Below are 11,808 nucleotides of genomic sequence, written 5' to 3' on the forward strand. Positions count from 1 at the left end.
ACTAGCAGCACTGATCGAAAAAGTGTATTTCTTTAAGCCTGATAACGAACCTGGCAAATTCTCTACACTTCGAGAAAAAAAAAATTTTTTTTACAAGGCGCATTGGACGAAAAGCTCGAACACGGATCAACTTTTTTTCGACGTAGATTCACCACACCAAAGGAAATCAAAATCGGTGATGAGTTAACCGCGACCTCCCCTTGTAAGTATAATGGCAACTGAAGTGTGTTCTCGAAAAAAACCAATGGACGACAACGATCCATTCTCATTGAGAAGCTCGTCACGGCGGAGCTTCAAGTGACAAAAGAACCACAAAAAAGTGAATTAAAACAAAAATTAATGGAGTTGCTATATTTTGTACAATGTAAATTAATCTAATCTCAGGCTGTAATTTTTGTCTACGCAATCTCCTTCATTTGTGTATCCTTAGTTTTCTACAGTTTTATGTATATAATATTATAAATATTAACATTAACATAAATTTAATTTTTTATATATTAATATATATATATATATATACAGGGTGACCCATTTTAACTTAGACAGCCAAATAATTCGAAAAATAAGCACATTACGAAAAAATGGTTAGAATCAAAATTTCGTCATTTCGAGGGGGACGTACAATGACGTTAAAATCAGCCCCCCCACCCCTCCCCCTGGGCAAAAATATGTAATTTGCAATTAACAATTCCATATTTTTTCTTAAAAACAACTGTATGTTTTCTTTACACCAATTGATTCCTCTCATTATTTTGTACATAAAAGTATCAAGGTAAGATAATCGAAAAATGAATGGTTTACTAGATATTTTATGTAAAATAGATAGTTTATGTAAAATTAAGAAATTATTTTAAGCCTTATAACTCAAGAAGTACTTAATAAAAAGGTACTTAATTATAGTGTTTTGGAAAGCTCTCGAGATAAGCTACAAGAATATGCAATGAAAAATAGGGGGTTCCATTTAAGATTTCAAACTTGCCCCCCCCTCACCGCCCAGGGGGAGGGGTGGGGGGCTGATTTTAACGTCATTGTACGTCCCCCTCGAAATGACGAAATTTTGATTCTAACCATTTTTTCGTAGTGTGCTTATTTTTCGAGTTATTTGGCTGCCTAAGTTAAAATGGGTCACCCTGTATATATATATATATATATATATATATATATATATAATATATTTATAATATATAATATATATATGATAAAACTGTAGGAAACTATAATTTATTAAAGAAATTTAGATCGAAAGAATCCAGTTTGTCGTCCAAAAACTCTTCCTTTACTTGTTTTTTCCACTACATTTTTACTTTATTCTTGTAACTTTAATTGCGTTATTTAAAATTATATAGTATATTTTATTCATTATTATATGTAATTTCAAGCTTAATTTTATTATATTTAGTATGAGAAAATATTTATTTTATTTACATTAGTTTATAGAAATATAAGTTTATTTTGTTTTCAATTAATTTTATATACATGTAGTTTATCAGAAATATGAGTTTATCGGTTCTTGGTTTCTAATTAATTTTATGTATATGTAGTTTATCAAAAATAGAAGTTTATTTAATTTCGAATAAAAAAACATTTTTATTTCTTGCATACAAAAGTGTATTTACAATATTTTTCTTACCACAGAATATAGTATAATTAGATATTACATATGTAAAAGTGTATAGAAAACAATATATAGTAATTGCAAATTTTAAGTTACATCGTGATGTTGCCTTCGACGTATGTACTCGTTCGTATTGCCAAGGAACTTCTCCAGCTGCTGTCATAAAGTATAACGAGAGAGTATCGCGCATCGCATATGCTTCTCTAGTACTTCGATGTGCTCCTACATTTCCTACAGGTCTTATGTGGTCATCTTGTGATTCTTGTCTCCACTCTCCTTCTATTAAATGTCCTTCCGTTTCTCTATCTGCAAATTGGGGATGACAATATCTTTGCTGCAACGGGGCTTTCTCGTCATTTTTATTTTTTAAAAAATTATGCAAGCACATTGCTGCTAGCACTAACTGGGTAGCAATATCTGGATTAGAATATATCGCTCTTCGAAATATCCTCCATCTGGCTGCAAAAATTCCAAACGTATTTTCAATTGTCCTTCTGGCTCGGGATAATCGATAATTAAAAATCCTCTTTTGCTCATTTAAAAATCTCCCCGGATAAGGTCGCATTATGTGTGTAGACATTTGAAATGCTTCATCCCCAACGAAGTAATACGATACTTTCTTATCACTTCCTGGTAGATGAGCAGTTCCTCTAAATATGTTGAACGTACCGGCGTATAGAAATTATCCGAAGTCTGATCTAGAGAAAATTCCGCCATCACTTTCACTGCCATATGCATCAACATCAAACAGTGTAAACTTGTATTGAGCATCACAAGCAGCCATCAACACAATACTAAAAGTTTTTTTATAATTAAAATACATTGAGCCAGAGTTTGGAGGTGCCTGGATAATTATGTATTTACCATCGATTGCTCCAACACAATTTGGCAAATTCCATAATTCTAAAAAATCATTGCTGATTTTTGTCCCTTCCTCTTTTGTGGGATGTTTCACGTAAATTGGCATTAAAACATTAGTTATAATAGAGCATGTTTCCTTGACAATCATATGAGCAGTAGACTCTCCTACTCTGTATGCTAAAGCCACAGATAGCATCTCCTGTTGTTAAATATCTGCAACAAAATTAATTTGATGAACTTTCAAAACTCAATCCGTGCATGAAATATACAATGTATTATTTTAAAGCATATCTTTATCTTAGAGTTATTGCGAGACGTTGTTCTGGACATATTGGAGTTCTGATACTCCTTTTTTGCAAGAATGGACTCATTAATTGTAATAATTCGTAAAATGTAAATACATCCATTCTTGTATATCGGAAAAACATGTCTTCATCTTTTTTTAATTCTGCAAACAAAGTTGCGAAGTCACCATACTCTGCATGTTGAGTATTAATGGGACGAACTCACCATCGCTTTTTTCTCCAGCGCTTGAATCTTTCCGCTTTCCTACAGTGTACAATGCTAGATTAGCTACTTGCATTGCACAGAAAAATAATATTGTTTTCGTTATCCATAGTAAATAATCTAAAAAGGGTGTTAATGAAAATATAATGATGTTAATGCAAATCTTATACTAATAAAATTATTTACAATATACAATATATTTATATATTTTATATTTAACTTACTTTGTTCAACTAATGCCATAAAACATATTAATATTTAATTCGTAGCAAAAATTCAAAATACAAGAGAATTACAAATATGTTATTTTTGAGTTATGTTTACTTGGATCAGATAAATACTAGGAAACAACCAACAAAAATCGAAAATTCTGATTGGTTGATTTTTGTCGCTAATGCGTCATTGTGTACCGGAAGTCATAATTTCTTATTCCTTATTTCTGTTCTCTATTCCTATTTCCTGTTGCCTAGCATTGTGCAAGGGCCTTTAGTGATCGTCATTCCCTCGTTGACATCATTTGTAAATTTTCGATTAATTAAATATTCCACTTAAGTAATATCTAAATTAGCTAATAAGAAGCAAAAATCAAAATTGTATATAGCCAAATTTGGAAAAAGATACTAAGTCTGTAATAGAATTGTAATATTATTAAGAGGATTTGTTTATACATATATTTCACACGGCGACTTGCTCTCGCTGCTCAGCTAAACATAACATCCGCATACCAAGCTCTGGCCGACCGATATTCCAACGGACAAAGAAGATGACGAAATTTGCATTATCTAATCCCCCATCAAATCGTACTAAGAAGAACCAGCGTCTACCGGCATTGTCACGGAGGACCAGAAGTTCTATCTCCGGCTTACAGTCAAGACGTATTCTGATTTTCGCTGATTGTTTACTGCATTATTCACTGACTTGATTGTAACTACTTTGATTGTATTACACACTTCTATTCCATACAATATAAACGTATAATTAATTGGAAAGTTCTACGAGAAATTTTATTGAGAACCACTCTTTACTGCCGAATTTTAAAATCCATTATCCATTAGAAAATTCACACTACGGGATTCTTGAATTTCGAGTGATACTTCTGACAGATCTAGAAGGAAGGAAGAATATTAATTATTCTCCTAGTAGGTAAGATCATTAAAAATTAGGTGAGTTAAGATTATTTTAATCCTTTTTTCTATCATATTATTATTATAATTAATGTCACTAATTTAATTTTCATTGGATTATTTAATATAGTTTTGTCATTATTACTCTACTTGATGTAATTATTTTGTACGATTCATACACAGGCACACAAAAAAAAAAAGTTCAAAACCCACGGACCCCACCATATACACTTTATGTTTTTGGGGTCGCTGAATCCAAATCCGGGGTCGGTTTGACCCCATCAGGTCAGGCTCAAGGTCATTTCAAGGTCAAATCTGCAAAATTAACGACAACCAAATTTGAACAGTGTATACTTATGTTTTTGAGGTCGCTGAATCCAAATCCGGGGTCGGTTTGACCCCATCAGGTCAGGCTCAAGGTCATTTCAAGGTCAAATCTGCAAAATTAACGGCAACCAAATTTGAACAGTGTATACTTATGTTTTTGGGGTCACTGTATCTAAATCCGGGGTCGGTTTGACCCAATCAGGTCAGGCTCAAGGTCATTTCAAGGTCAAAGGAAGGTAAAAGCAGAGTTATTGTAAGATAGAGTAAAGAAAACCCTAGCAATACGATTCTTTTCTACAGTTTTCCAAGGTTTAATGAGTATTTTGAACTTCATACCATTCATTTTTTCCTACTATATCTTACACGTTTGTCATCAAATGAACGGTGCAAGGGTTTCCTTTTACGTTTTTTCCCAGTTGTTTTACAATCTCTCTTCAACATCCAGCAGTAGTCTGCCACCATGCTAATATCCCATCTACCTTGATAACGCTTCTCCATTACTTGGATATCTTGATGAAAACGTTCTCCCTGTTCTTCACTATAATCTCCACAGTTTTCAGGAAAAGCATCTAAATGATTGTGTAGGAAATGTAATTTATAACTCATTAGGCAACCCATTTTACCAAAGTTCTCTACCATTTTAGATACAATTACTTTGTAATTTTGGCTTCTGCGATTACCCAAAAAGTTTTCAGCAACTTCCTTAAAGCTAAGCCATGCACCTTTTTCAATTTTGTTCATAGTAGTAATAAATTGGTCATCAGCCATCATTTCTCGAATTTGTGGACCATCGAAAATACCTTCCTTTAATTTCGCATCAGATTTTTCTCGAAATTTTCTTTCCAAGTATTTAAAGCACCGGCCATCTTTATCTAAAACCTTAACAAATTGTTTCATTACACCAAGTTTTACGTGTAATGGAATGTGGCGGAATTAGAACTTTTTTCGGGTCAATCATTGGAGCATTTTTAACGTTGTTCTCTCCTACTTTGAGAGATTTTCTTTTAGGCCATTTATGATTCGTATAGTGCTTTGCACGATCTCTACTGTCCCATAAGCACAAGAAACATGGTGTCTTGGTAAATCCAGACTGCTGTCCTAACAACATTCCAGAAACTTTCAAATCACCACATATAAGCCATTTATGCTTGTCGTACTGAATTTTTTGTAATATAATCTTGAAATTATCGTATGCTTCCTTCATTGTAGTGGAGTGCGCTATAGGAACCGAGGCATAATAGTTGGTATTGTGTAGTAATACAGCTTTTAAACTTCTGTTTGACGAATCTATGAACAATTTCCATTCTTCGTCCTTATATACATTAGGCTTAATTTCGTCCATTAGACCTTTCACGTCTTTACAATACACCATTTTATCATCCTCATGATTTATTTCTTCAAAATATGGTTCGAAACTTTTGCTTCTCGTTCTGTAAAAAGATACTTTAGTACCTTTCGCCAACTGATTCATACCTAATAAAGATCAAGCTAAATGTTCTGCTCCATCTTTAAGTAAGTTAAGCTCTCTAACTAGGTCGTTTAGTCTATCTTGTGTCCATAACTTTACGCATTTGTCTTTTTGGCCCGCTGGAAGGTAAATATCATCATCATCGTCATCTTCAGTTCCCTCATCAGTGTCACTTTCATAGGATTCATCTTCTAACGCATTTTTATCAATTTCATCCACATCATTGCCATCACTGACTTCGTCATCATGTTGTTCATCGTTGTTATCCGATTCAATTGATAACCTCTCAAGAAAATCGAGCTCTTCATTGTTCATCGATTTTTCAATAGGTCTTTTTACAGATATTACATCAGCGTATTTTACTTTTTTTATCGTTTTACTAGTAATTCCAATAATTTCGATGTTACAGAAATAACAATCTTCTTTTCTATCTGGTTGATACCATTGCATTGGGCTTTTAAATTTAACATTGTCATTGTCTTTTGTTTTATTCCACTTAGAAAGCATTTGACGACAGTAGTGAGACTAGGCGGGTTCTGACTCAGGTCCTCTCAGGGGGGGTGAGGCGCGAGGGGAACCGCGGTGCGGGGGAGTGACGTCACGCGCGGGGAAGGGGGATCCGCGGCGCGAGCGATGGACGAGGGGGTCCGCGAGGTGAAGGGGGATCCGCGGCGCGACCGATGGACGAGGGGGACCGCGAGGTGAAGGGGGATCCGCAGCGCGAGCAATGGGCGAGGGGGTCCGCGCGGTGAACGGGGATCCGCAGCGCGAGCGATGGACGAGGGGGTCCGCGAGGTGAAGGGGGATCCGCGGTGCAACCGATGGTGTGAGAAGGACAGCGCTATGTATGGGAAAAGGACAGTGCAAAGTGTGTGAAGAGGACAGTGCTACGAGTGCGACAAGGATGGCGTTAACGTGGGACAAGGACGACGTATAGGTGGGAGAAGGACGACGCAAAGGTAAGTGAACAACGAGTATATTCTAAGCGAAAGAGAGAGAGAGAGCGATAATATCGAGAATAACAACGCGTGCGAGAGAGAACAATAGCGCAAGAACAACGCGAGTGAGAGAGAACGCATATGAAAGAGAGAACGATAGTGCCAAGACGACGTGTACAAGAGAGAGAACGATAATATCGCGAGACTTACAATTAGTGCGCGTGCAAGAGAGAACGATAATATCGCGAGACTTACAACTAACGAGTATGATAGAGATAGCGATACTTAAAACTAGCGCGAAAGAGACGCAAGAGAGTTGCAAGGATGGGAACGCATGGAGAGGCGTGTAAATAATTAGATTTTTTTTTACATCAAAATATAAAGTATAAATTTTATTAAAAATGTGTGTATTTTATACAATTGTGTGTTGTGTGTGTGTGTGTGTGTGTGTATGTGCTTAAATTAAGATTATAATAAAATAAAATATAATAATAAAATAATAATAAAAATAATTTGGTGGTGCGGGGGGGGGTGAAGCCGCTCCTGGAAGACTAGGGGCGATGTGTCGGGCTGAGGGACTTCCGCTCCTGTCCCTCTCGTCGACTATTCATGTACTCTCGTAAACTCTGAAATTAAACATAATTGTAAATGTTTTAAATTTATTACACATTAGCAAAAATATTTTTACCTTCAACGTTTCCAAGTCATGTCGTAGCATATTCTCATGCACATCTTCTTCGAATTTGTCTATACCTTTACATAATTCAAGATGTTCACAAAGTCTATTTCCGAAACATTTTACTTTAGTGTGATTAGGATCTTCCGCATATATACATTCAAAACAAAAACTTGCATTACATTTTTTAACTGAGTTCGCCCAAAATTTTCGAGTTTTGAGAAATCTATTCAACGAAATTGTGCGGGGTTTTTTCAAGCCGAGCTCACGATTTCTTATAAATTGAACGACTGAGGTTTCCAGATTCTTCTTCGAAAGTTGTTCCCGCTCATACTGAAGTAATTCTTCAACATCACTAGTTCGAAAATCGAAATCAGGTTCCTTATCAGATGATTCTTCTTTCGCATATAATTTCTTCCATTTCGCTCTTCTCTCTCTCTCAATCTCAATTTTTTCCACCACAACGGGATCCATCCAGGCATCATATTCATCCATATCTTCATTGCCGATGATTACGTTTTCTTCAGCCATTGCACTAACGTAACACACACAAGACTAATGAAACGCAAAGAACAACGAAAGGAATGATACTCTAGTGCAGCAGACTCCTCTTCATTATATGTATATCTTTTTAATATCTCGCGTCTCATTCCAATTAGAGCATCGCGTCTCATCTACCTCAGCATTTCTCTACATCTTTGGCGGAGCGTGTTGAGAAAAATTGTCGACTATTCTTATTCGTATGGAAGGAAAGAAATAAAATCATAGATGGAATAAAAATAATTATTTATTGCACGCATCGTAAAGAATATCATTTACAGCACATGTTAATAATTCGCAATCGATCAACGATTCGCTGTCAAAGACATCACTCTCGCGTATCGTTTTTACAGCATCGCATACAGTAGTAATATTATTACGTTGTAATACAGTTTCAAATTGTTTAAATTTTTCATTTACAAGATACGTATTCTCGCATAACCAATTGTGCATATGATCGATACAATTTTCAAAATTAAATAAATGTAATAACGTTTCTGGTTTCATGTACAAAGAATTTTCGCATAATGCAAGTTTTACAATTTTCGATTGATACATTTCAATCGTTAAATCTCCAATTCTTAATGGGGGAGCAGTCGATTGTAGAAATTGTTCAACGTCTGCTTGCTTCCGCATCAACAAATTCCACATTGAAAAAGGTAACACTATTTGATTGCCTCGATTATCGCCGAGAATCAGCTCCACGTACGATACAGCTCCAACGCTTATTCCAATGTCCAAATACTTGTACGACGTCGGGGTTAGAGCGTACCTTCTTCCAAGTATGCGAGCCGCACGACGAGGCTGAATACTATAAAAATATAAATAATTATACAACAATATCAAAAATCAATAAGTAAAAAATTTTTTAAACGATTTAAACTTACGTGTCGCATTTCTGCTTCTTACATGATGGAGTTTCACCGTTTCGAATCGGAACGTAGAAATTCATATTTCTTCAGCGATGAACCTTTCACACGCGCGATTGATGCAATACTACAATCGTATTAGAATCAATATCAATAGTATCCCAAATTGCGATGTAGAGGGGATTATTGCTGACGCAACATTTTAATTTCCTCCAAAATTTTGTCGCGCCGATGTACGGCTGCGATGACATCATCATCTTCGGAACAAAGATTTAGCTGAAATTGCTAAAATCGAGCGCCGATGTACGGCTGCTCCTGATACAATCACGTCAAAATTATTCAAATGTACGTGACAAATAGTGAAAAAATAACCGCCTAGGTTAAAATGTGTATCATCCCTAGACAAAGATTTAGCTGAAAGCGCTAAAATCGAACACCGATGTACGGCTGCACCTGATGCAATCGCGTTAAAATTTTCAAATGTACGTGACAAATAGTGAAAAAATAACCGCCAAGGTTAAAATGTGTATCATCCCTAGACAAAGATTTAGCTGAATTTGCTAAAATCGAGCGCCGATGTACGGCTGCGCCTGATGCAATCATGTTAAAATTATTCAAATGTATGTGACAAATAGTGAAAAAATAACCGCCAAGGTTAAAACATGCATCATCCCCAGACAAAGATTTAGTTGAAAGCGCTAAAATCGAGCACCGATGTACGGCTGCCCCTGATGCAATCACGTTAGATTTTTCAAATGTACGTGACAAAACGTGAAATTATCAAGGTCAAATTGCACACGGCACTACGGGGAATTTTTTGTAAGATGAAATCGTTCTAGAATGTTCGATGATAAAACAATACATGAGACGGTATATAAATCATGATAGAGAGACGCACCCCACCAGTAGCTAAAGTGCATCAGACCTATCATTAGAAACGCTAAATTTTGCAAGTGTGCATTAGCAATATGGAGGAGCAAATTTTGCGAGAACAATCCGCTTTGCTTGATTCGTTGGAAAACTACATTGTGTGGGAGCAACGATACGACGAGTACATCGAGTCGCTGGAAGAGCAAAGTCGAATCAAACGGCCGCGATTATCGATCGGATATCGACAATCACTGACTGCTCAGATCGCGCGCCTCGAAGGGCTGAAAAATTCGGTACGTGGACGTTTCGTACACGTGGGTGCCGGATGTAGTGCGCGTCAAAATGGACTTCTGTGGCGCGAAATTGATACGGCGTTCGAGAGTCGCGTATCGACTGGTGCGGTGATAAATTATAATCACATCGAACCGCGCCAATTTCTCGATGACGCCAAAGACATTGTGTTAGAACATGTGCAGAGCGCTTTAAAAAAACACAACAGTGTAAAAGTGAACACTATATTCAATGGTGAATTTGTGGCCGGAGATAAACACGCGAATAAAAGTGTGAATACGAGAAACTATGAACTCTTTCGCACATCCGATTTACGCGAGTGGTACGAACGGCGCGTTATCGAGTCCACCCTAGCGTCTCTGGAAGAGTTTCAGGAACGTGATAGCGGGTGGGCATTGTCGCGAATACTGAACTTGACTGTAAATATTAACAAGTACAATCCCATGCGCGCGGGATGTCACATCAAGTTACCGCGGGAGATTATGATGAAGAGAGCGGTGGTTAACGTGCAATCAAAGGACAATGCGTGTTTCGCGTGGGCAGTGGTCGCCGCTCTGTATCCCGCTGAAAGGAATGCGGAACGGGAATCATACCAGCATTACGCGACAGTGCTGAATCTCCGGGACATTGAGTTTCCAGTGACTGTGAATCAGATTAAAAAATTTGAACATGCAAATGACATTTCAATCAATGTGTACGGCATCGAAGACAAAAACATTGTCCCGATACGTCTTTCGGACCAGAAGCGGGACAAGCATGTAAACCTGCTGTACATTGAAGATGACAACAGCGTGGGACATTTCGCTTGGATCAAGAATTTATCCCGGCTCGTGAGCTCGCAACTGAGCAAACACAAGACTCAAAAATATATCTGAGATCGGTAAGTTTATTTTATATTATTTGGATAATTATAGGTTATACACTTTGTTACATAAATCTTAATTAAAATTTTTTTTCTTTTACAGATGCCTTCATTATTTTGGTTCGGACAACAAGTTGCAGTCGCATACGGTCGACTGCGGAAAGCTAAATGACTGCGCTGTCCGGTTGCCGAGCGACAAGGACAAGTGGCTCGAGTTCAGCAACCCTAATCGGAAGGAACGGCTTCCATTTGTGGTCTATGCCGACTTGGAATGTGTCTTGGTCAAGACGACAGAAGAAAAATTATATCAACGCCATCAAGTATTCAGTTTAGCTTATTATGTACATTGTTCGTACGATGACTCATTACCGGCGTATCATTCGCGTCGTAGCGTTGATTGTATAGCATGGTTCGCCGAAGACCTTAAAAATTTAGCAATTCGCGTTAAGAATATTTTAAAAACAAATGTCCCCATGGTAAATTTAACGTTCGAAGAGTGGGAGAAATTCCATAGCGCCACTCGTTGTCATATATGCGAAAAGCCGTTTGCGCAAGACGATACACGCGTTCGCGATCATTGCCATCTGACCGGGCGGTACAGAGGTCCTGCACACTTAAATTGTAATCTAAATTATAAAGATTCTTTTTGCATTCCGATAGTGTTTCACAATTTATCCGGTTACGATTCTCATTTTATTATCGAGGAAATAGCCACAGCGTTCGAAGGGAAAATCGAGTTATTACCGATAATCAAGGAAAAATATATTTCGTTTACCAAAAGTGTTGATTTTAAAGAAGAATCAAAAGATCAAATAAAATTACGTTTCATTGATTCATACAAATTTCTCGCATCAAGTCTC

At 36.8% G+C, this 11,808-nt stretch overlaps 1 protein-coding gene across 1 annotated transcript; it reads right to left on the reverse strand.

The window, feature by feature from the left end:
- Positions 1-2,297: 2,297 nt before the first annotated feature.
- LOC112638355 lies at positions 2,298-2,919 on the reverse strand. Its single transcript, XM_025409937.1, is given in 2 exon segments — positions 2,298-2,636; positions 2,746-2,919. Coding segments are annotated over 2 exon segments (498 nt in total). The 5' UTR covers positions 2,905-2,919.
- Positions 2,920-11,808: the final 8,889 nt, after the last annotated feature.

Source organism: Camponotus floridanus, unplaced genomic scaffold (genome assembly GCF_003227725.1).
Source record: "Camponotus floridanus strain SB8 unplaced genomic scaffold, Cflo_v7.5 scaffold292, whole genome shotgun sequence".
NCBI lineage: Eukaryota > Metazoa > Arthropoda > Insecta > Hymenoptera > Formicidae > Camponotus > Camponotus floridanus.